This window comes from Trachurus japonicus, chromosome 12, assembly GCF_045865225.1.
Source record: "Trachurus japonicus isolate A0001 chromosome 12, Traja_1.0".
Taxonomy (NCBI): domain Eukaryota; kingdom Metazoa; phylum Chordata; class Actinopteri; order Carangiformes; family Carangidae; genus Trachurus; species Trachurus japonicus.
The window spans coordinates 1,112,299-1,138,483 of record NC_140918.1 but is presented as its reverse complement, the minus strand read 5'-3'; the positions used below and the strand labels follow the sequence as shown (position 1 = coordinate 1,138,483).

The following is a 26,185-nucleotide window of genomic DNA, read 5'->3' as shown; positions in this document are numbered from 1 at the left end:
TGGGAGCAGAGAGCTCCTTGGCTGCATTTAAAAAATATTTATGTCTCTGTGCTTTGTTGACGACATTTTGAGCCAGAGGACAAGTGTGGCTACAAACTGTGGCCAGAATCATGAGTGTAGAGTGTCATTTGTGGCTTCAGGGATAATTTAAAGAGGAACGTTTCACTTGCCTTTTTGGCTCTCTTGTGCTCTAATGATGATGTCACTCAGCCCTGAGCGACGCCATACACACTCATTGAAAAGTGTGAAATTGGTCAGAAAAGCTGATGTGCTTTGAAAGGCTTTATCTCAATAATGGTAGAAGTTATGAAAAAGCTGTATAGAAGTTCAACACTGTAAAAGTTTGTGAACAATTTAAGAGTTTAATGAAGCCTGTAGGTGAAAGTATGTGGAAGCATTTGAGATTCAAAGTAGGAGCAAGAGTTTAGGAGTTAGAGGACTGTTCCAATGCATTTCCTATGGGACAAAAACAATCAGACAAAGTGTTGACAGGTGGATGGTCAGACATTCAAAATGCATGACATTTCTGCTTATTGTGCATGTAATCTGTCAGTTAAAACCTAAAAAGTATCTGCAACGCTGCTGCATCCCATCCTTGTGTGGCCACGCCCACCACCTGGCATGCAGCGCACATTCTGCTCAACACACCTGCCGTCACTCGACCAGAAGATATATGGACGTATTTTAAATATAATCCAGCAGAAAGAAAACTGAACACACTAATGTTACCACTTTATCTGTGTGTAGGCTGATGCATAATCCTTAGACCATAAAGTATTTGCCTTTGGGTGGAAACATTGTAGGAAACCCAGGGGTGAAAGTAGTTTTAAATTCTTGCCGGTACTATTACCAAAAGTTATTTTTCTCTGCATTATTATTATTATTATTATTACAGATTTTAATTGGGACATTTTGCAACAAACGTTAAACGTGTGGTACACGTTTCGAAGGCTGGGTCAGGGGTAGACAATAAAGGAAATTTTGAAGATCGCTGGCCCCACCATTCTAACCACTGGCCCAGGACAATGTCAGGTATTGATCCCCATAATAAATAAAAAAGAACATATCCTAGCCTGCAAACAGCCTGCCGTCTCGCCATCGAGGCTGGAGCTTTCTTATATACCGATACCAATACTAGTAAATTTCCACGATTCTCGATACTTACACAATACCACGATTTAATTAGAAGAAAAAAACATGTGCTTCTAAATTGGCTACTTTATTTAATAAATAAATAAATAACTGTTTCTCATCAAACTAAGCCCTACTGTGGTTTAACAATGAAGTAAAAACAGAGTTAAAGTGGTAAATATGCCCCAACACAAACGGAAAGTCATGTAGTCATTACTTTTATCTTCCAGTAGTTCAATGATACAACTGTTGCTGTCATTCATTCACTTTAGGCTGTTTCCACAGACTGGGGCAAAACTGACTTATTGTTTCATTTTTCAGCTCCGTTTTGTTTTTACACACGTTTGTTTTTTCTCTGCTTCAAACCATCATGGATGTAGCCTACTATGGTCTAAACGCGCACCACCGCTGTGGCGCACACCGAGCAGCTGGAGCCGCGTTCACATAAACGGACCGCGAGCTCGACTGTAGCCGCACCGAGACCCAGCGCATGCTCTGGCCCGCGTGTAACGTCCCCGTCGGTCCCGACAGGACTCGCCACGACGCGCTGAGGGCAAAGTTTCACCAGAAAAAACCGGTTCAGTCTTCAATCAGCAGCAGTGAGCGAGCGGCGCGCGTTCCGCGGTGCACAGCTGCACACAGCTGCACACTGCAGTTGCTTGCAGGTGGCGTGCTGCGGTCCGAGGGTAAAGGGCCTTTCACACCGAACGCGGCAGGCGGCGGAAGGCGGCAGCAAACCCATTCATTGTGTACGTGCTACCGCGGCGCACGGGCGAACGGCTCTGCGCCGAGCTGAGCGGCACGCGAGGTGGGCGCGTGCCGCGGCGGCGCGCTGCGCCCGAATTAAAAAGTGTTTAATCCGGGCGCAGCGCGCTGTGACGACATCTCGGCGCGTCCAATAGGAGAGGATGTAGTGGAGTCTGAAAAAAAATCAGCCGCTTGCAGAGAGAAAACAAACGACCAGACGTTCAGTTAAAGTGACGGGATGCATGAAGTGAGTTGTCATCCTCCTGAGGATCAGACCAACTCTCTCTAACAGGCTGTTAAACTGCTCCCTGCTCAGCCTGACGCTAAAGTTCACCTGGAAGCGGTCGTTTTGTAGCTCCTGGCGAACATATCTTTGCATATACCCCCCCAAATTATGTCTTGTTTGTTCGGTTGCTCAGCAACTCGCGCCATATGTGTACGCGCTGCCGCCCTGCTCTGCGCCTGTCTGCGCTGTACCTCGCGGTGGGCGCAGCGCATACCGCGTTCGGTGTGAAAGGCCCTTAAAGCGCTGCTGCGCACAGAAAGTAGATCATGTCTCTGTCTTTGATTGGGTCGGGAATCGGGATCTCGTAACACTATGTGTTATAATAATTACCGAGACAATTTCACAGAAATCATTTCAAACCACAGGGAATTCATGTGAAATTAGATTTATTAAATTTTTTACTTTTTTATTAATTTTATTTTTTAAATCTCTTTAATGATCTTCCTGGTACTGCGTACCACCTCTGAATCTTTTAGCGGTACGCAGTACCGGACCGTACCGGCTTACTTTCACCCCTGAGGAAACCACTCCTTTATTATTGGAATTATTGGTGAAAATAGCCGATCTACAAGCTCACAATGTGTTGCAATGTGTTGAACTTATAGATCTGCTATTTTCACAACTTATGTGTGACACTCTTGTATGATGAAGTAGGGCATCAATTCATGAAAAAAACAGTTGAAATACGTATGTTGTGAAAAAAACGTTAAAAAAAATTTAAATATGGAGGTAAAAGGTTTCTGCAGCAATCTCCAATATTAAATTAATTTGTTAAAAGACTATACTTTTTTTAAAACTAAAACTAGACTAAAACCTTTTTGAGTTTTCGTCGACTAGAACTGGACTAAAATAGAAATGACTAAAACTGACTATAACTAATAGACATTTTAGTCCAAAAGACTAAGACTAAATCTAGAATGGCTGCAAAAAACAACTAGTTAGACTGCAAAAAAGGCCGGAAGATGTGAGAATAATAATAAAGAAAGATGGCTGACATGAAGAACCTATTGTCCATCTACACTACACTATCTATCTACACCATCTTCATTCGCACTAATAAACATACAGTACAACTACAGCTGATACAAACAACATCAAACAACATTTGTTTTGTGTTTGATCATGAATCAAAGTTTCTCTTTGAGATTTGTGTCTTCATAGATAAAAACAGAAACATACCGTAACACTGTATTGAGTGTCTGCATGTGATTTTATGGAGACACTGTAAAACGGTCAGGTACAATCAACACAAGATGAATGATAAAATCCTGATTAAAAGAAATGAATCAAACTGCTGCAGCCTCTGAGACTCTTTTAGCTGGATAATGTGACACATGTCAAAGTGTTGACTTATTCCATCCCATGTGAGGTCACTGATCAAACGTTTGCCCGTGAGGTTTCTGGATTCAGACGCTCAGAGAGTTCACAGCTGTTTTCAGGAGCTGTAAGATCAGAAACACACCGTTTGGGTCAAACTGTGGAAAAAGTCCATTTAACCAGCACTGAACCTTTAGAAACAGTAAATGTAGGAAATCAACAATCAACAAGATGATTCAAAAATCATAATTAATCCATGAAGATCATTTGAAACAGAATAAAATTGGTTTTACTTACGGGATGGACGGTCTTTGGCTGAAAACAAGAGAAAAGACAGATCAGTTGGAAATACCAGGATGGATTTGATCAGCTCATCACCACTCTCACCTTTCTTGTGTTTATAAACCAGGAATGCAGCGACAGCGATGAAGACGTCAGTGATGAAGATGACAGCGAGAGGAACCAGAGCAGAGATGATGGGGACGGTGGTGTTACTGGGCTTCTCTGGTGAAGAGAAAACATCCCATATTAAGACCAGACAGTACAGATCAACAGGTCTGTTTCCATTCAGCTGGTAATTTACTGCCCCCTTGTGGAGGCAGCAGGTTATTGTCAACCATCTCTAGTGTGTGCACAGTGCTGCCCTGCTGTGTTGTGTCGTCAGACTGTGGGAAAGGAGGTGAAAAACGACGAGCAGGAGTACAACTTTAAACTAGAAAAAGCATTTCCAAAAATGGAAATGGTGTGAATGCTGAAAGCCATTGCTGAACCATGCTGAATTAGCAGAATAAACTGACAAAGACATGCGGAATGGCAAACAAGAAACATGCCCATGGAAGGAATTGAACCCACAACTTCATGAGTTGTAACCTAACACACTAACCATATGGCCACAGAGAACCTGAGTTACAATGAGCTTTATACTATGAGGAATCAAAGACTGTCCAATGACAGCTGAATAATTGGAATCAAAAGTCAAGCAATGATGTGAAATGACTGAGGCAGGAATCGAACCCATGACCATATGATCACTAAACCTTTACTCTGCCACTCGGCTACAGAGAGCACACTGCTTTCAAGACTGTTGTCATTCATCGTAATGTGATGATGTGCTGCAAACTGGTATGAGTAATCAAGGAGGACTAGAGAAAATAATTTGTCTAGAGTTTAATTTGTGGCCGTGCTGACAGTTTAGCCAGAAAAACTCTAGAATGTTTTTTTGCCGCTCTCCACTCTAGCACCACTCTAGCTCTGCTCGTTAGACGCAACACACACACATTATAAAGCTGAAAAAAATCAGAAAAAGTTAAATATTTGAAAAAGTATAAATAGTTAAAAAGAGAAAAGTAATGAAAAGAAAATGGCCAAACAGAAGAACAATAGTGTGACTGCTTCAGCAGTGACTGCTGAAGCAGTCACACTATTGTTCTTCTGTTTGGCCATTTTCTTCCGCCTTTTTACGGTCTTCTTCTAGTCCTTCATACTTTGTGCTATTTCAACAATTCATATATCAAAACGTGCAGCTTTTTTTGAACTTTATCGGCATTACTTTTCTCTTTTTAACTATTTATACTTTTTCAAATATTTAACTTTTCCTGATTTTTTTCAGCTTTATAATGGGTGTGTATTGCGTCTAACGAGCAGAGCTAGAGTGGTGTCAGAGTGGATAGAGGCAAAAAAACATTCTAGAGTTTTTCTGGCTAAACTGTCAGCACGGCCACAAATTAAACTCTAGACAAATTATTTTCTCCAGTTTTGTAGCCACACTTGTCTTCTGGCTAAAATTCTGGTCAAAAATGCAAAGAGACTTAGATAATAATTTAAAATATTTTTTAAATGCAGCCAGGGAGCTCTCTGCTCTCATTCAGCCCAATGCATTTTTTTCACATCAGCAGGAGAAGGAGCTCAACTTTGTAACTTGCTGCTAAGTGCTTTTTAATTCATTTTAATTCACCAAAAAATAGTCACAGGTCACAAAAAAGTCCTCTTCTTACTTGGTGTGGCTAATTTATACTAATTTCTTTTTATTTTAAGCATCATTGAAAAATCTCACATTCATCAAAGTCTCAACCTCCCTTCTCCACAACTCCACTGTAGTGTAGGGGTTAGGGTGGCTGCTTGCCAATCGTAAGGTCACTGGTTCGAATCCAAGGGAAGAACTCTTGTTATGTTATGTTGAATTCTGCTCTCCTCCCCCGCCTTCAATTGGTTACAGGTGTTTGTTATCTCCTTCATTACTTGTACCAGTTTGCAGCACATCATCACATTACAATGAATGACAACAGTCTTGAAAGCAGTGTGCTCTCTGTAGCCGAGTGGCAGAGTAAAGGCTTAGTGATCATATGGTCATGGGTTCGATTCCTGCCTCAGTCATTTCACATCATTGCTTGACTTTTGATTCCAATTATTCAGCTGTCATTGGACAGTCTTTAATTCCTCATAGTATAAAGCTCATTGTAACTCAGGTTCTCTGTGGCCATATGGTTAGTGTGTTAGGTGTTGTGCTATTTCAACAATTCATATATCAAAAGCTTTTTTTGAACTTTATCGGCATTACTTTTCTCTTTTTAACTATTAATACTTTTTAAAATATTTAACTTTATTTGCAAATTAAACTCTAGACAAATTATTTTCTCCAGTTTTGTAGCCACACTTGTCTTCTGGCTAAAATTCTGGTCAAAAATGCAAAGAGACTTAGATAATAATTTTAAATATTTTTTAAATGCAGCCAGGGAGCTCTCTGCTCTCATTCAGCCCAATGCTGAGAGTTCTCCACAACTCTGTCTGTAGTCCAGTTGGTAAGGTGGCCGCTTGCCAACCCCAAGGTCACTAGTTTGAATCCAGGCTGAGCAATCTTGTTATGTGATGTTGAATTCTGCTCCCCTCCCCCACCCTCAATTGGTTACAGGTGTTCGTTAAAGGGATAGTTCACCGTAGAATGATATTTCGCTCATTATCTACTCACCCTCATGTTGACTAAGGGCTGGAAGAATTTTCAGAGTCCTGAGACCTTACACCTTACCTACAATGGCAACATGCTTCTGTCTGTGCTCTCTGTGGCGAAGTGGCAGAGTAAAGGTTTATTGATCATGAGGTCATGGGTTCGATTCCTTACTTTTCTTTTTAAGCAGAAGCCAGTGATCCTCTTATCAAAGGTTTTCTTTTCCCCTCACATACTGTCTCTGTCTGTAGCCTAGTGGTTAGCTTGCTGGTCTGGAGACCTGAAGGTTGCTGGTTCAAATCTTGCCTCAACAACAATTATAGTGAATTATTTTCCCAGTCGTCCTCTGTTGACTTCTGATAACTTCAAAGTCTCAACCTCTCTTCTCCCTAACTCTAGTGTAGTGGTTAGGGTGGCTGCTTGCCTATTGTTCTTCTGTTTGGCCATTTTCTTCCGCCTTTTTGCGGTCTTCTTCTAGTCCTTCATACTTTGTGCTATTTCAACAATTCATATATCAAAACGTGCAGCTTTTTTTGAACTTTATCGGCATTACTTTTCTCTTTTTAACTATTTATACTTTTTCAAATATTTAACTTTTTCTGATTTTTTTCAGCTTTATAATGTGTGTGTGTTGCGTCTAACGAGCAGAGCTAGAGTGGTGCTAGAGTGGAGAGAGGCAAAAAAACATTCTAGAGTTTTTCTGGCTAAACTGTCAGCATGGCCACAAATTAAACTCTAGACAAATTATTTTCTCCAGTTTTGTAGCCACACTTGTCTTCTGGCTAAAATTCTGGTCAAAAATGCAAAGAGACTTAGATAATAATTTAAAATATTTTTTAAATGCAGCCACGGAGCTCTCTGCTCTCATTCAGCCCAATGCATTTTTTTCACATCAGCAGGAGAAGGAGCTCAACTTTGTAACTTGCTGTTAAGTGCTTTTTAAATTGTTCTTCTGTTTGGCCATTTTCTTCCGCCTTTTTACGGTCTTCTTCTAGTCCTTCATACTTTGTGCTATTTCAACAATTCATATATCAAAACGTGCAGCTTCTTTTGAACTTTATCGGCATTACTTTTCTCTTTTTAACTATTTATACTTTTTCAAATATTTAACTTTTTCTGATTTTTTTCAGCTTTATAATGTGTGTGTATTGCGTCTAACGAGCAGAGCTAGAGTGTAGAGAGGCAAAAAAACATTCTAGAGTTTTTCTGGCTAAACTGTCAGCACGGCCACAAATTAAACTCTAGACAAATTATTTTCTCCAGTTTTGTAGCCACACTTGTCTTCTGGCTAAAATTCTGGTCAAAAATGCAAAGAGACTTAGATAATAATTTTAAATATTTTTTAAATGCAGCCAGGGAGCTCTCTGCTCTCATTCAGCTCAATGCATTTTTTTCACATCAGCAGGAGAAGGAGCTCAACTTTGTAACTTGCTGTTAAGTGCTTTTTAATTCATTTTAATTCACCAAAAAATAGTCACAGGTCACAAAAAAGTCCTCTTCTTACTTGGTGTGGCTAATTTATACTAATTTCTTTTTGTTTTAAGCATCATTGAAAAATCTCACATTCATCAAAGTCTCAACCTCTCTTCTTGACAACTCCACTGTAGTGTAGGGGGTAGGGTAACTGCTTGCCAACCCTAAGGTCACTGGTTCGAATCCAAGGGAAGAATTCTTGTTATGTTATGTTGAATTCTGCTCTCCTCCCCCGCCTTCAATTGGTTACAGGTGTTTGTTATCTCCTTGATTACTCGTACCAGTTTGCAGCACATCATCACATTACAATGAATGACAACAGTCTTGAAAGCAGTGTCCTCTCTGTAGCCGAGTGGCAGAGTAAAGGCTTAGTGATCATATGGTCACGGGTTCGATTCCTGCCTCAGTCATTTCACATCATTGCTTGACTTTTGATTCCAATTATTCAGCTGTCATTGGACAGTCTTTGATTCCTCATAGTATAAAGCTCATTGTAACTCAGGTTCTCTGTGGCCATATGGTTAGTGTGTTAGGTGTTGTGCTATTTCAACAATTCATATATCAAAACGTGCAGCTTTTTTTGAACTTTATCGGCGTTACTTTTCTCTTTTTAACTATTTATACTTTTTAAAATATTAAACTTTTTCTGCAAATTAAACTCTAGACAAATTATTTTCTCCAGTTTTGTAGCCACACTTGTCTTCTGGCTAAAATTCTGGTCAAAAATGCAAAGAGACTTAGATAATAATTTTAAATATTTTTTAAATGCAGCCAGGGAGCTCTCTGCACATCATCACATTACAATGGCAACATGCTTATGTCTGTGCTCTCTGTGGTGAAGTGGCAGAGTAAAGGTTTAGTGATCATGAGGTTGTGGGTTCGATTACTGGTTCAAATCTTGCCTCATCAACAATTATAGTGAATTATTTTCCCAGTCGTCCTCTGTTGACTTCTGATAACTTGCTTCATGTTGAAACTGCTGCTCTCAGCCTGAAATTCACAGAAATTTTCATTCTAAGTCTTACTTGGTGTGGCTAATTTCTGCACTTTCCTTACCTTTTTTATTTAAGCAGGAGCCAGTGATCCTCTTATTAAAGGTTTTCTTTGCCACTCACATACTGTCTCTGCCTGTAGCCTAGTGGTTAGCTTGCTGAGCTGGAGACCTGAAGGTTACTGGTTCAAATCTTGCCTCAATAACAATTATAGTGAATTATTTTCCCAGTCGTCCTCTGTTGACTTCTGATAACTTGCTTCATGTTGAAACTGCTGCTCTCAGCCTGAAATTCACAGAAATTTTCATTCTAAGTCTTACTTGGTGTGGCTAATTTCTGCACTTTCCTTACCTTTTTTTAAGCAGGAGCCAGTGATCCTCTTATTAAAGGTTTTCTTTGCCACTCACATACTGTCTCTGCCTGTAGCCTAGTGGTTAGCTTGCTGAGCTGGAGACCTGAAGGTTACTGGTTCAAATCTTGCCTCAATAACAATTATTCACAGAAATTTTCATTCTAAGTCATTCAAGCTTGACTCTCAAGCTTTCTTGATGTCAGAGTGAGACAGAGTGCAGCTCATCAACAGACAACAGTCTCTACAACTGTGTGTGCACTGTGGCCTAGAGGCAGAGTGGAAGTCTATTGACCATGAGGTTGTGGGTTCGAGTCCGACCTTGGTCAAACATTTGTATGGTGATCACTGCTTGCACTATTTGCTAATTCTGCAACAGCGTTCAGCTGCTGTCAGCAGTCACACCATTTCCATTCTTGGAAATGCCTTTTCTAGTTCATTTTAATTCACCAAAAAATAGTCACAGGTCACAAAAAAGTCCTCTTCTTACTTGGTGTGGCTAATTTATACTAATTTCTTTTTATTTTAAGCATCATTGAAAAATCTCACATTCATCAAAGTCTCAACCTCTCTTCTCCTCTACTCTAGTGTAGTGGTTAGGGTGGCTACTTGCCAACCCCAAGGTCACTGGTTCAAATCCAGGTTGAGCACTCTTGTTATGAATTCTGCTCCCCTCCATCACCCTCACTTGGTTACAGGTGGTCGTTAAGAGACGCATTAATTGCTACTGCCACAGTTTGTAACTTGCTGTTAAGTGCTTTTTAAATCATTTTAATTCACCAAAAAATAGTCACAGGTCACAAAAAAGTCCTCTTCTTTCTTGGTGTGGCTAATTTCTGCACTTTCCGTACCTTTTTTTTTAAGCAGGAGCCAGTGATCCTCTTATTAAAGGTTTTCTTTGCCCCTCACATACTGTCTCTGCCTGTAGCCTAGTGGTTAGCTTGCTGAGCTGGAGACCTGAAGGTTACTGGTTCAAATCTTGCCTCAATAACAATTATAGTGAATTATTTTCCCAGTCGTCCTCTGTTGACTTCTGATAACTTGCTTCATGTTGAAACTGCTGCTCTCAGCCTGAAATTCACAGACATTTTCATTCTAAGTCATTCAAGCTTGACTCTCAAGCTTTCTTGGTGTTGACACAGTGTGTTTCCAACAGGTGCAGCTCGTTAACTTCAGAGTGAGACAGAGTGCAGCTCATCAACAGACAACAGTCTTCGCAACAGTGTGTACACTGTGGCCTAGAGGCAAAGTCAAAGTCTTCTGACCATGAGATTGTGGGTTCAATTCCTACCTTGGTCAACCATTTGTATGGTCATCACTGCTTGCACTATTTTCACAAAAGTGTCCTCTACTTACTTGTTGTGGTTAATTTCTGCACTTTCCTTACTTTTTTTTTAAGCAGAAGCCAGTGATCCTCTTATCAAAGGTTTTCTTTGCCCCTCACATACTGTCTCTGTCTGTAGCCTAATGGTTAGCTTGTTGGTCTGAAGACCTGAAGGTTGCTGGTTCAAATCTTGCCTCAACAACAATTATAGTGAATTATTTTCCCAGTCGTCCTCTGTTGACTTCTGATAACTTGCTTCATGTTGAAACTGCTGCTCTCAGCCTGAAATTCACAGAAATTTTCATTCTAAGTCATTCAAGCTTGACTCTCAAGCTTTCTTGATGTTGACAGTGTTTCCAACAGGTGCAGCTTTCCAATTATTCAGCTGTCATTGGACAGTCTTTGATTCCTCATAGTATAAAGCTCATTAGTGTGACTGCTGGAAGCAGTCACACTATTGTTCTTCTGTTCGGCCAATTTCTTCCGCCTTTTTACGGTCTTCTTCTAGTCCTTCATACTTTGTGCTATTTCAACAATTCATATATCAAAACGTGCAGCTTCTTTTGAACTTTATCGGCATTACTTTTCTCTTTTTAACTATTTATACTTTTTCAAATATTTAACTCTTTGACTGCCAGCCATTCTCACAGCAGCTTCCTCCAGCTTGCCAGGCATTTTCCAGCTTTTTGACTGATTTCCGTAGACCCACCATATATTATGTACTGTTACTACATACACATTCAACCCATCAAAGGAAAGATGAGGGTCTCTAGTTTCCAGAAAAAAAAACTGTTTGTTTCTATCTTGTTCCAGTCTTGTGAAATTGGCGGTTGAATATAGGTTAGTTTAGCCCAAAATGCCATTTTGGCACCAAAATCTTGAGAAAAAGAGGTTTTTGTGTCGGCTGTCATTTTCAGATGAACCAGTACAATTGGCTCCTTTATATTTTGCTTTAGTGATGCCTCAACATCTGTACAGTTGTTCTCTTGTAAACAACAACTAAATCAACACTGACAAATGACTTTTGATGACAATAGACAAAATATTTAGCTACTGACACACACTACTGCAGCCTTTTTTCCTTCTTTTCTTTGAGTTACAACTTTTTATTTTCTTTTTTTTAGTGTGTGTGCGTACGTGACGTGTGCGTGTGCATACGTGTGCGTGTGTGTGTGCGTGCGTGTGTGTCTGTGTGTGTGTGTGTGTGTGTGTGCGTGCGCGCGCGCGCGGATCAGTTCGACAGGTTTTTGTAGCCGAAACACGGCGCTTTAGATCAGATCCAGCTTCCTCTGGTCAGCAGGCAGCGGTCTCACTCACTCTCTCTGTCTCACACACACATCTACACACTCACACAGCCTACAGCTCTGGCTGACGTCACGTGCCCCCTGAACTCACAGCCACAGACATGTGCGCTCACAACAGACAGACACCAGCTCTCCTCGTCATGTTCGCCGGCGCCGTCCGTTCCTCATCCACACTAGATCGGGGATTTTCAAGCTGCTATCTGAGTGATTTCTCGCAAAATCTGGCGACTTTCCAAACGCTCTTGATGACTAACGACGAGCGATCAACGGGGTTGTTGTTACTAACGTTTGTGCTTTGTATCACGGAGCTGCACGGAGCTTCGACGAGCTGCCGAGCCGCCATGAGCCCCGCCGCCGCCCCCTAAGCTCTCACCGGCGGCCAGAGTGTCACGGAGCGGCGCCGCTGCAGTCAGACACCCGCTCCGCTCCGTGAGGGGGAAAAACACGCTATAGTTTTTATATCTCTCAATCCAAATGTGTTTTTCTGCACTTAATTTTGATGATACAAGTCTGATCTTCACAGAGGAGTAGGGCAAGACATTCAACATGGCGTTGCCATTAAAAAAACGCTAAGACGAGTTATCTCGTCTTTGGCAGACTACGCTTGGATTCGCTAAGACGAGATAACTCGTCTTTGGCAGTCAAAGAGTTAACCTTTTCTGATTTTTTTCAGCTTTATAATGTGTGTGTATTGCGTCTAACGAGCAGAGCCAGAGTGGTGCCAGAGTGGGGAGAGGCAAAAAAACATTCTAGAGTTTTTCTGGCTAAACTGTCAGCACGGCCACAAATTAAACTCTAGACAAATTATTTTCTCCAGTTTTGTAGCCACACTTGTCTTCTGGCTAAAATTCTGGTCAAAAATGCAAAGAGACTTAGCTAATAATTTAAAATATTTTTTAAATGCAGCCAGGGAGCTCTCTGCTCTCATTCAGCCCAATGCATTTTTTTTGGAGCAGCAGGAGAAGGAGCTCAACTTTGTAACTTGCTGTTAAGTGCTTTTTAATTCATTTTAATTCACCAAAAAATAGTCACAGGTCACAAAAAAGTCCTCTTCTTGCTTGGTGTGGCTAATTTATACTAATTTCTTTTTATTTTAAGCATCATTGAAAAATCTCACATTCATGAAAGTCTCAACCTCTTTTCTCTACAACTCTACTCTAGTGTGGAGGTTAAGGTGCCTGTTTGCCAACCCCAAGGTCACTGGTTCAAATCCAGGTTGAGCACTCTTGTTATGTGATGTTGAATTCTGCTCCCCTCCATCACCCTCAATTGGTTACAGGTGGTCGTTAAAAGACGCATTAATTGCTAGTGCCACAGTTTGCAGCACATCATCACATTACAATCAATGACAACATGCTTATGTGTGTGCTCTCTGTAGTAACTTTCCTTACTTTTTTTTTTTAAGCAGAAGCCAGTGATCCTCTTATTAAAGGTTTTCTTTGCCCCTCACATACTGTCTCTGTCTAATCTATACTCATTTCTTTTTATTTTAAGCATCATTGAAAAATCTCACATTCATCAAAGTCTCAACCTCTCTTCTTCACAACTCCACTGTAGTGTAGGGGTTAGGGTGGCTGCTTGCCAACCCCAAGGTCACTGGTTCGAATCCAAGGGAAGAACTCTTGTTATGTTATGTTGAATTCTGCTCTCCTCCCCCGCCTTCAATTGGTTACAGGTGTTTGTTATCTCCTTGATTACTCATACCAGTTTGCAGCACATCATCACATTACAATGAATGACAACAGTCTTGAAAGCAGTGTGCTCTCTGTAGCCGAGTGGCAGAGTAAAGGTTTAGTGATCATATGGTCATGGGTTCGATTCCTGCCTCAGTCATTTCACATCATTGCTTGACTTTTGATTCCAATTATTCAGCTGTCATTGGATAGTCTTTGATTCCTCATAGTATAAAGCTCATTGTAACTCAGGTTCTCTGTGGCCATATGGTTAGTGTGTTAGGTGTTGTGCTATTTCAACAATTCATATATCAAAACGTGCAGCTTTTTTTGAACTTTATCGGCATTACTTTTCTCTTTTTAACTATTTATACTTTTTAAAATATTTAACTTTTTCTGCAAATTAAACTCTAGACAAATTATTTTCTCCAGTTTTGTAGCCACACTTGTCTTCTGGCTAAAATTCTGGTCAAAAATGCAAAGAGACTTAGATAATAATTTTAAATATTTTTTAAATGCAGCCAGGGAGCTCTCTGCTCTCATTCAGCCCAATGCTGAGAGTTCTCCACAACTCTGTCTGTAGTCCAGTTGGTAAGGTGGCAGCTTGCCAACCCCAAGGTCACTAGTTCAAATCCAGGCTGAGCAATCTTGTTATGTGATGTTGAATTCTGCTCCCCTCCCCCACCCTCAATTGGTTACAGGTGTTCGTTAAGAGACGCATTAATTGCTTCTGCCACCGTTTGCAGCACATCATCACATTACAATGGCAACATGCTTATGTCTGTGCTCTCTGTGGCGAAGTGGCAGAGTAAAGGTTTATTGATCATGAGGTCATGGGTTCGATTCCTTACTTTTTTTTTAAGCAGAAGCCAGTGATCCTCTTATCAAAGGTTTTCTTTACCCCTCACATACTGTCTGTGTCTGTAGCCTAGTGGTTAGCTTGCTGGTCTGGAGACTTGAAGGTTGCTGGTTCAAATCTTGCCTCAACAACAATTATAGTGAATTATTTTCCCAGTTGTCCTCTGTTGACTTCTGATAACTTGCTTCATGTTGAAACTGCTGCTCTCAGCCTGAAATTCACAGAAATTTTCATTCTAAGTCATTCAAGCTTGACTCTCAAGCTTTCTTGATGTTGACAGTGTGCAGATCATTAACAGACAACAGTCTCTGCAACTGTGTGTGCACCGTGGCCTAGAGGCAGAGTGGAAGTCTAATGACCATGAGGTTGTGGGTTTGATTCCGACCTTGGTCAAACATTTGTATGGTGATCACTGCTTGCACTATTTGCTAATTCTGCAACAGCGTTCAGTTGCTATCAGCAGTCACACCATTTCCATTCTTGGAAATGCTTTTTCTAGTTGTAACTCAGGTTCTCTGTGGCCATATGGTTAGTGTGTTAGGTGTTGTGCTATTTCAACAATTCATATATCAAAACGTGCAGCTTTTTTTGAACTTTATCGGCATTACTTTTCTCTTTTTAACTATTTATACTTTTTAAAATATTTAACTTTTTCTGCAAATTAAACTCTAGACAAATTATTTTCTCCAGTTTTGTAGCCACACTTGTCTTCTGGCTAAAATTCTGGTCAAAAATGCAAAGAGACTTAGATAATAAGTCCACCTGAGCAGTCTTGTTAGTGTGTCAGCCACTTTGAACTTTAACCAATACCACTTGGTCTGGTCACATGATCAAACTTGATAATGCATATGCGCCCCCACCTATTCTCTTTACCTCTTTCAATCTTGGTTTGTGTTAACATGTTTCTTGTTTATACCACTGCACTAAGATTGATTTGCACTGGAACTACAGCTTTGAGCTCGTTAACTTCAGAGTGAGACAGAGTGCAGTTCATTAACAGACAACAGTCTCTGCAACTGTGTGTGCACTGTAGCCTAGAGGCAGAGTTGAAGTCTACTGACCATGAGGTTGTGGGTTCGATACTGACCTTGGTCAAACATTTATATGGTGATCACTGCTTGCACTATTTGCTAATTCTGCAACAGCGATCAGCTGCTTTCAGCAGTCAAGCCACTTCCATTCTTGGAAATGCTTTTTCTAGTTAGTGTGAATGCTTCCAGCATTCACACTATTGTTATTCGTTTCGGCCATTTTCTGCCTTTCTTCGGCATTTAACTAGTCCTTCATACTTTGTGCTATTTCAACAATTCAAATATCAAAATGTTCAGCCTTTTCGGGACAGGTGTGCTATTACTTTTCTCTTTTCAACTATTCATACTTTTTGCAATATTCAACTATTTCTGATTTTTTTTTTCCCCATAGAGAATGCATTGGAACAGTCTTGAAACTCTTCAAATCTTCTTACTTCTTTCAGCCTTTAAAGCGTCCACATACTTTCAGCTAGAGACTTCATTCAAATTCTGAGCTGTAGACAAACTTCTAATGTATTCATCCTGTATTTACAACTTTTTCATAGCTTGTACCGTTTTTGAGATAAATCCTTTAAAAGCACATGAGGATTTCTGACAAATTTCACACTTTTCAATGAGTGTGTATGGGGTTGGGTCAGAGTGGGTGACGTCATCGTAGAGTGCAGGAGATCCAAAAAAGCGACTGGAACTTTTCTTCTGAAATTGTAGCCACGCTTGTCTTCTGTCTCACAATGCCGTCAAAAATGCACAGAGACTCAGAGAATAATTTAAAATATTTTTTAAATGCAGCCTGGGTGCTCTCTCTCTGCCATTCAGCCCAATGCATTTTTTTTCACAGCAGAGTAGCAGGAGCTCAACTTTTTAATTCACTGTAATGGGCATTATACTTTGTTTGATTTCATCAAAAAATAGTCACAAGTCACAAAAAAGTCCTCTACTTACTTGTTGTGGGTCATTTATACTATTTTCTGCTTTTTTTAAGCATCATTGAAAAATCTCACATTCATCAAAGTCTCAACCTCTTTTCTCCACAACTCTGTCTGTAGTCCAGTGGGTAAGGTGGCTGCTTGCCAACCCTAAGGTCACTGGTTCGAATCCAAGGGGAGCACTCTTTTTATGTTATGTTGAATTCTGCTCCCCTCCCCCACCCTCAATTGGTTACAGGTGTTCATTAAGAGACGCATTAATTCCTAGTGCCACAGTTTGCAGCACATCATCATATTACAATGGCAACATGCTTATGTCTGTGCTCTCTGTGGCAAAGTGGCAGAGTAAAGGTTTAGTGATTATGAGGTTGTGGGTTTGATTCCTGGTTCAAATCTTGCCTCAACAACAATTATAGTGAATTATTTTCCCAGTCGTCCTCTGTTGACTTCTGATAACTTGCTTCATGTTGATACTGCTGCTCTCAGCCTGTCTCTTTATATCAAAACGTGCAGCTTTTTTTGAACTTTATCGGCATTACTTTTCTCTTTTTAACTATTTATACTTTTTAAAATATTTAACTTTTTCTGATTTTTTTCAGCTTTATAATGGGTGTGTGTTGCGTCTGGAGACCTGAAGGTTGCTGGTTCAAATCTTGCCTCAACAACAATTATAGTGAATTATTTTGACTTCTGATAACTTGCTTCATGTTGAAACTGCTGCTCTCAGCCTGAAATTCACAGAAATTTTAATTGTAAGTCATTCAAGCTTGACTCTCAAGCTTTCTTGATGTTGACACAGTGTGTATCCAACAGGTGCAGCTTTGGGCTTGTTAACTTCAGAGTGAGACAGAGTGCAGCTCATTAACAGACAACAGTCTTTACAACTGTGTGTACACTGTGGCCTAGAGGCAAAGTCAAAGTCTAGTGACCATGAGATTGTGGGTTTGATTCGTACCTTGGTCAACCATTTGTATGGTGATCACTGCTTGCACTATTTTCACAAAAAAGTCCTCTACTTACTTGTTGTGGCTCATTTCTCTTTTTTTAAAGCATCTTGCTTCTTGCTTGGTGTGGCTAATTTCTGTACTTTCCTTACTTTGTTTTTTAAGCATCATTGAAAAATCTCACATTCATCAAAGTCTCAACCTCTCTTCTCCACAACTCCTCTGTGGTGTAGGGGGTAGGGTGGCCACTTGCCAACCCCAAGGTCACTGGTTCGAATCCAAGGGATGAACTCTTGTTCTGTTATGTTGAATTCTGCTCTCCTCCACCGCCTTCAATTGGTTACAGGTGTTTGTTATCTCCTTGATTACTCATACCAGTTTGCAGCACATCATCACATTACAATGAATGACAACAGTCTTGAAAGCAGTGTGCTCTCTGTAGCCGAGTGGCAGAGTAAAGGCTTAATGATCATAAGGTCATGGGTTCGATTCCTGCCTCAGTCATTTCACATCATTGCTTGACTTTTGATTCCAATTATTCAGCTGTCATTGGACAGTCTTTGATTCCTCATAGTATAAAGCTCACTGTAACTCAAGTTCTCTGTGGCCATATGATTAGTGTGTTAGGTTTCCACTCATGAAGTTGTGGGTTCAATTCCTTCCATGGGCATGTTTCTTGTTTACCATTCCGCATGTCTTTGTCAGTTTATTCTGCTAATTCAGCATGGTTCAGCAATGGCTTTCAGCATTCACACCATTTCCATTTTTGGAAATGCTTTTTCTAGTTATATTTTTAATAGTTGGATTTTTTATTCCAGATATCTGTAATTCAGTTTTGCCTCTTGTCAAAAAGAACATTTCAGATCCACAACTACGTTCTTCCTAGGACAAATGACCTCACTAACCATTCATGTGTATGGGGTTTGTCATTACAGATATCTACAGTTCAGTTGTAGATATCCACTATGTGAATTACAGATATCTGTAACTGAATTATGACTAGTACCCCTCCTTGAACCGCCACCTTACCGTGGTGGAGGGGTTTGAGCACCCGAATGATCCTGGGAGCTATGTTGTCGGGGGCTTAATGCCCCTGGTAGGGTCTCCCAAGGCAAACAGGTCCTAGGTGACGGGTCAGACTAAGAGCGGTTCCAAAACCCCTCATGAGTGGATTTATACCGAGGAAGTTCACGTCACCCGGGTCGGCGTGAACGTCAGGCCTGGGGTTGGGGCTCGCAGGCGAGCGCCTGGTGGCCGGGTCTCTGCCCACGGGACCCGGCCGGGCCCAGCCCGAGGGAGCAACGTGGGCCCGCCTTCCAGTAGACCCCCCACCCGCAGGAAGGGTCACAAGGGGTCGGTGCCGTGTGTTCTGGGTGGCAGCCGTGGGCGGGGGCCCCGGCGACCCAATCCCCGGACAACGACTCTGGCTTTAGGGACATGGAATGTCACCTCGCTGGGGGGGAAAGAGCCTGAGCTCGTGCGGGAGGTTGAGAGGTATCGGCTAGAGATAGTTGGGCTCACCTCCACACACAGCCTGGGCTCTGGAACCAACTCCTGGAGAGAGGCTGGACTCTCTTCCACTCTGGAGTTGCCCACGGTGAGAGGCGGCGAGCTGGTGTGGGCTTGCTCATAGCTCCCCAGCTCAGCCGCCATGTGTTGGAGTTCTCCCCACTGAACGAGAGGGTCGCTTCCCGATAGGTCTCTCACTGTTGTCTCGGCCAACGGGCCAAACAGCAGTGCAGAGTACCCGGCCTTCCTGGAGGCCCTGGGGGGGGTGCTGGAAAGTGCTCCAACCGGGGACTCCATCGTTCTGTTGGGGGACTTCAACGCTCACTAGGCAGCGACAGTGTTACCTGGAGAGGTGTGATTGGGAGGAACGGCCTCCCCGATCTGAACCTGAGCGGTGTTTTGTTATTGGACTTCTGTGCTAGCCACAGTCTGTCCATAACAAACACCATGTTCAGGCATAAGGGTCCATCAGTGCACGTGGCACCAGGACACCCTAGGCCGGAGGTCAATGATCGACTTTGTAGTCGTGTCATCTGACCTCCGGCCGTATGTCTTGGACACTCGGGTGAAGAGAGGGGCTGAGCTGTCAACTGATCACCACCTGGTGGTGAGTTGGATCCGCTGGCAGGGGAGGAAGCTGGTCAGACCTGGAAGACCCAAGCGTATCGTGAGGGTCTGCTGGGAACATCTGGCAGAATCCCCTGTCAGGGAGGTCTGTCGCGGCGGTAATCCCTGAACCCGGTGGTGGACATCAGAAGTAAGGGATGCCGTCAAGCTGAAGAAGGAGTCCTACCGAGCCTGGCTAGCTCGGGGGACTCCCGAGGCAGCTGACGGGTACCGGCAGGCCAAGTGGACGGCAGCCCGGGCGGTCACGGAAGCAAAAACTCAGGTCTGGGAAAAGTTCAGGGAGGCCATGGAGGAGGACTACCTGTGACACGTGACACAACTTGTCACGTGTCACAGGTAGTCCTGTCTGGACAGGTGACGTCTCCTCTTTTTTTGTGTAATGTGATATTTGTTGTAGATTATTTATATGTATGGATGTGGGAGAAAAAGCCAAATCAAAATGTTGTTTATCACCTTGATCATTTCTGATTACAACTGTTCCCATGTTGGTCCTGATGTGAGCTTTGTCCAGTCTGGTGACGATGTCGTCCTTCAGTCCAGAGAGCTGAAACACACAGTCGTAGCTCCTCCAGTCTTCAGCTTTGACCGATGAGACGTCCAGGTCAACAGTCATCTGGAAGGTTTCATCGTGGTTGGGGAGGATCTCTCCTTGGTCCACGTCCTCATGAAGCTCCTCTCCATCTCTGGTCCAGAACATCACAGCTCTGTGAGGGAAGAAACCTGTAGCGAGGCAGCTGACTGGAGAGGAGGGGGTCTTCTGGAGGAGAGACACTGAGGGACGGACTGGAGGATTTTAAAAACAAGACATAAACAACATCATCATCAGGACTATAACTGTTTCCTTCATGTTGATGAAATATAGACTAATTTAATAGAAATCCTGCTTGATCATCACCTATGGGCTTCTACTATGGGCATGGTTTTGGTCCTGCTGCGTTCCTGTGATTGCAGAATTTCTCGGTTGCAGGGTTTTACTGTTGCATTTGTTTCATGTGTTTGTGTGTTTTTGGTTTTCCATCATTTCTGTATTTGCAGAGTTAGGCCATTGCTGCATATTTCTGTAGATTATTTGCAGCTTTTTTGACTATTGTGGCACGTTTGCCCTCGTTGGCCACCATATTCAAGGCTCCTGTTGATGGTGGCGGCCAGTATTTCCTTTTCTTTGCAGTCCTGACAGCTGCTGCTGCTGCTGCTGTCTGGGGCAGGAGGCTACACAGTTGAGCCCGAGAGGAGGGGCTCAGTTTAAATGTTGTGTTTGAAACTGTAACGAACCAATTTACGGACTCTACCTTTAATTATACAGTATCAAACAATGATAAATAAAATGCCTGGTACAACCTTTCCCTGAGTAATGTAGTGGAATAGAAGAATAAGGAGGAATGATGGTTACAGTTGGTACTGATGATTTCATACTGCAAAACACATCTGACTTTTATAAATCTATTTATGAGTAAAGGTTGATAGGTTACAATCCTGGATAAAATAAATATAAAAATGAACACTTTTGAAAAGTCCAGACAAAGTGATATTTTTCTGTTCATTTGTCTCTTGGAGCTTCACTCTTCATATCAGTTATTGTTAATAATCAGTAGATGCATCATATTGGACACATTAAATTAATGATCTACCTGTTCTATGTAGAGAACCACCTGCATATTCCAAATATTCCTTCAGTAAGTAAACACAGACGTCGACAAGATGCCACCACCCTCTGTCTAATATTTCATCCCACTCCTGTTTAAGGGTTTCAGCCTGGGGGACTGCAGCGATCCACGTCAGATACTGTGGGTCTAATGTGAGGAAGTCGTCTCCATTAAAACCGAATTTGGCGAAACCATCAGTCTCTTGAGTCTCATTGTCAAACTCACAGCCAAGATGCTGCTGGAGGATGTGAAAACCTGAGACAGAGACAGTGAGACAAAGAGATAGAGTGTTATTCATCATCACACTGATTTGCAATTCCACTGCAACTCATCTGGCCTTTACAGTCTGCACAGCAGTTGAGTAAGATGGACAACCGAACCAGGTTCTGATCACAAATGATTGATGATAACAATAACTATCAGAAATACTATTATACTACTTCTTGTTCTGTTCTATTAAAGTACAAAAAATAGAAATAAACCAATAAATCATGCATGAACATAGGAAACATACCTTCAGTTTGGTTTAAGTGCTGCTTGAAACTGTCTGTGACATTTCTGGCCATCTCCTCAAAGTCCTTAGGGTCCCAAAAAAGCCTTTCCCACTCCTCTTGATCATCCTCCTTTAATTTTCTCACCCAGTCCTGTCTGGGCTCATGTCTTTTCATGCTGCTGTCATAGTACGACAACTGAACATCATCAAGGTAATCTGAATACATGAAGTCAGGGGTGTTCGTGTGTCCAGAGGAGAAGAAGACGTCGAACCTCAGGGAGTGTTTGCCTGTAAGACAAAGAGGATTCAAGTTGAATTTGTTCAATTTTTGAATTACTCAAAAAAGACACAAGAAAAAATGTATATAGGCCTTATTTATAAGGCTTTGTTATTGTCATGACCCTGTGTTCCTTGTCCTGTCTTCCTGTGTGCTCCCAAATGTGTCTCAACTGTCTGATTGCACCACCACCAAACCACCATCAAAAAAGGTGGTTACTCACTCCATTGATGTTTGTTTGTTTGTTTGTTTGTTTATTTATTTTCACATATCAAAGTTAAAAAAGATATAACACATAAAATCCAAGACAATGTGAAGGGAAATGCCAAAAAACCCTCCAGGGGCTTGTAGGGCGGTGTTCTCTGACTACAGTTCTAAGCTAATGAGCATAGACACATTTGTGAGGTACAAAAATCGTTCATACATAATAAATACAAACTTGGTTAAACATGATTTAACATTGTACAATGCAATACAAAAGCTTGATAAACATATGATAAGGAATATAAAATAATCCCAGTTTAGATAGGCAGACCATGTGGAAAGTATTGGCTGGTTAGCACGAGTGACTTTAGTGCTCTGAGTCCTAAATAGTTGTAAAGATAAATCAAAAAGATGTACAGGTAATAAATTCCATATTCTAGGCCCACGATAAAGTAACAGAACTGTGATTGGGAGGTACAACAATATTGGGTTCTAAGGTGACAAGAGTTATGTGGAATAGGTGTGAAATTGATAGTTGTATGCAAATATATAATGAAAAGATGATGGAAGGAGTTTTTTTAGGGAACCATAAACAAATAAACCAATCTGAAGATGATTCACTTGATAAACACTGAGGATACCAGACTGAAGGAATAAAGGCTGTGAAGAATGTCTTTGATAAGCACAGCTTATTATTCTTACTGCTCTTTTCTGAAGCTGGTATATGGGCTTGAGCTTAGTTTGGTAAGTGCTGGCCCAAATGATGTTACAATAATTTATATATGGATAAACCATTGCATAATATAACATAATGGCAACCTCAGTGTTGATCAGGAGACAAATTTTACGAACTATTCCAATGCTTTTGGCCATCTTGGTGGTTATGGCTCTAATATGAGGGTTCCAGGACAAAGATTCATCAAGCAGTATGCCAAGAAAACGGGTATAATGCACATTAGTTAGAGGTATTGTATCAATTTCAATTTTAAGAGAATTGTCTTGTTTGTATCATTTATTTATTTATTTTTTGCCTTTAATTGATAGTAGCCTACATTGTGAGATAGACAGGAAAGGGGGAGGCAGAGAGAGGGGGAATGACATGCAGGAAAGGTCTGCCCGATGCAGGACTCGAACCGGGGACGCCTGCGTTGAGGACTGTAGCCTCTACATGGGTCGGCCGCCTTAACCACTGCACCACGCACCGCCCCATGTTTGTATCATTTATCACAGATCTCTTCAATATTTCTGTGGTGAAATTATGATTGTTTAGAAACTACAGACATATAAACTCACTGAGACCCCCTCTCTCCCCTTCCTGCAAGTTTCAGGTAATATGGGATATTCACTTTTAGCCAAATTTTCTTTTCTTTATTTGAACATGTGTGTGCCGATTTTAGTTTTTAAACATAGAAGATAATAATCATTGATAATACAGTGCAAACAATCAACAATCAATCCTCTCAAAAGTTGATTTTGGCACATTCCTGGCAATGAACCTCAGCCTAGGTTTCTGACCTGCTGCTATCACTGGCTCATCATCTGCAGATAGGCCTGCCTATCTGAGTTTATAGGTCTGTAGTTTCTAAACAATCATAATTTCACCACAGAAATACTGAAGAGATCTGTGATAAATGATACAAACATGGGGCGGTGTGTGGTGCAGTGGTTAGAGCGGTTAGAGTGTAGAGGCTACAGTCCTCAATGCAGGCTTATCTGCAGAGGCCAGCTGGGTGAGTTTGGCCGCCGCCTTGGTTAAACTGGGTGTGCACGTGTTCAGATGCGCACTCAAACCCATTCAGTGTAGATGTGCGTCATGCGCGCTCACAACCCAAAAACGATGCGGTAGCAGCGCGTGTTTGATGCCACTCGGTTGTTTTTTGTTTTTTTTTGTGCACGTCCGTGTCGCACAGCTGCACGGACCTGCTTCTCCCTCCGGTGTTCAATTCAATTCAATTCAAAAAACTTTATTTATCCCCGAGGGGCAATTGTCCCGGTTCCCCCTCGGCCTGTTGTTTCCCACTGCCCGTGTGTGGAAAAACGTCGCCTTCGAGATGTAGAATGTGTTTTATAGAAGAGAAACACTACTGACTACTCGGGACTACCGACTGGTAGCCTATCATCAGAACCGATTGTCAGCCTTCTTTCATATTTAGGCTGAAAATCACAGGGCAGGTCAGCAGTGTAAAGCTCCAGCCTTTGGGAGTATCTGAAAGTCCAGCTGTCAAGATTTTTCATTTTATATCATAGGCTACCAAACACCAAATGAAAATTATGAGCTTACAGGTAAAATAGAAATAAATTATTAAGCAAAAAGGTTAATTTAATTTCATCTCGGCCTATTTGAATATCCAGCCCCCGAGGTGTCTGTTGAGAAAGATTCTGGCCCTTCAACAAATATAGTTGATGACCCCTGCTGTAAAATTAGTGAACACGTGTCTTGGGCTTAGAAAGATCTCCTTATATGGTCTTGCCAACAAATCAAATTGAAATATATATAAATAAATGTAATAATGTTACCTGCGGTTGCTACGCAGCAGAGGAGCAGCAGAACCAGGAGCTTCATGTTGCTCTGACAGACGGAGCTCAACTGGACTGATAAGCAGGCCAGCTGACAGTCTTGCCTGGGCCCGGGGCAAGATAATCTTAGAGCCCCCCCCCCTCCAATTTTTCTGTGGCCAATAGGGACGCACACGATTAACCGTTTCACCTTTAACCAATAACAATAACTTTGATTACTGTAATATAGGGGCGTGTCGACACATGCCAACTACCACGCATGCCTTCAGTCATATTTTGCAGCAAAAAAATGACATGGGAGTAGTAGGCTATACAGGGCTGTACGTTAACTTTTTGAGCACATAGCACTGGTGCTACACAGGGTGATCATTTTGTGGCACAGGCTGGAAAGGTTGTAGCACAGGTATAAAAATGCTCGTTACCACCTCTAAAAACAATAAGTAGCCTAGTGAATTTCATCACCAAAACACACTGGAAATATATGGAAATACAATTCACACAAAAGACTGACACTTATATTAGTGCTTTGTTACTAATGGACATGGACAATATTATAGAAATAAGCCAATGTCCAACTTTTAAATAATAAACTCCTATAGGAATGGAAATCAATGTTAGCAGCTGCATTCATTCCCTTTCTAGCTCACCTCTGCAGGCTTCTGTAGTGGCCATATTGTCACAGCTAAAATGTGTCAGAGACCAACAAGGCTTCAGGAAGAACATGTGAGATTTGAATAAGATCTCCAACAAACCATTAGTATAAAGGCAGATACAGCAATAATATGTGAAATGTATAGTCCACTGATATGCTTCAACAAATTAAAATAGGAGCAGGGAGATATAGCCTATTGTTAATAAAAGAAATTATTATTATTATTGGTAGGCTAAGTTAAATCTAATGCAGTTTTTAATACAAACTGCTGTTAGTCTTTATTGAAGGATGCAATTTAGTTATAGGCTACACTTCAACCTTAATCACAGGCTTTTTGTGAATGGAGAACTTTGTCCTCCTGAGGCTGCCGTACATCTGACAGGTCACTGTCCGCCACTCACGGTGGTGAACACAGTTGTCAACAACTCGTCTGATAGTATAAATTAATAATTTGAGAAATCTAACCAAACTTGACACTTTACCTGACCGACCTGACGATGAAGAGCTGAATGCTCGAAACGTTGTCTCTGCTAGTCCTCTAATAGCCTAAATTATATTTTTGTATTCTCTTGGGAGCAGACAGTGTGGCGAGTCCCTTTCTTCTTCTTTTTTCACACATTTATACACACATTTATTTTATATTTCCTTATTTATTGCTGCTGAGATGTCTGTGTTTATATTTGAGAATATCTGTAGTTTGGTTTTATTGGAATCATCAGTCAAAGATCTTTGTCAACTTTTAAGTTTTGGGATTTCTATTGTTAGGCTATAACTTTGATTTGATCTAACTTCACTTTACTTTATTTTATTTTATTTCATTTCATTTCATTTTGGCACCACCGGGCTTCCGTACCGGGCTCAGTCTTTGACCTAGTTTCTTGTTTCCAGTCGGACTTATTTTGGTCACGTGCTCGCGGTGCAGCGGCGTGCAGCGGTGGCGCGTGCAGCTGCTTCCGGTGCCGCTTC

General features: G+C 41.5%; 1 protein-coding gene across 1 annotated transcript; it reads right to left on the bottom strand.

The window, feature by feature from the left end:
- Window positions 1–3,541: 3,541 nt before the first annotated feature.
- Window positions 3,542–24,613, bottom strand: LOC146976753 (major histocompatibility complex class I-related protein 1-like). The gene is made up of 6 exons (XM_085794281.1): window positions 24,568–24,613; window positions 21,591–21,857; window positions 21,062–21,331; window positions 19,909–20,216; window positions 3,869–3,980; window positions 3,542–3,606 (listed from the first exon to the last, which is right to left on the bottom strand). Exons 1-6 carry the CDS (start codon window positions 24,611–24,613, stop codon window positions 3,542–3,544), a joined length of 1,068 nt encoding a protein of 355 aa, XP_085650407.1.
- Window positions 24,614–26,185: the final 1,572 nt, after the last annotated feature.

Excerpts from the sequence above, each read along its gene's own strand:
- LOC146976753 (XM_085794281.1), bottom strand. The coding sequence starts at position 24,613 with ATGAAGCTCCTGGTTCTGCTGCTCCTCTGCTGCGTAGCAACCGCAG. Across the intron at positions 21,858-24,567 it reads CTGCTGCGTAGCAACCGCAG|GCAAACACTCCCTGAGGTTC; the intron begins GTAACATTATTA and ends TTTGTCTTACAG. Across the intron at positions 20,217-21,061 it reads TGGTTCTCTACATAGAACAG|TCCGTCCCTCAGTGTCTCTC; the intron begins GTAGATCATTAA and ends AAAATCCTCCAG.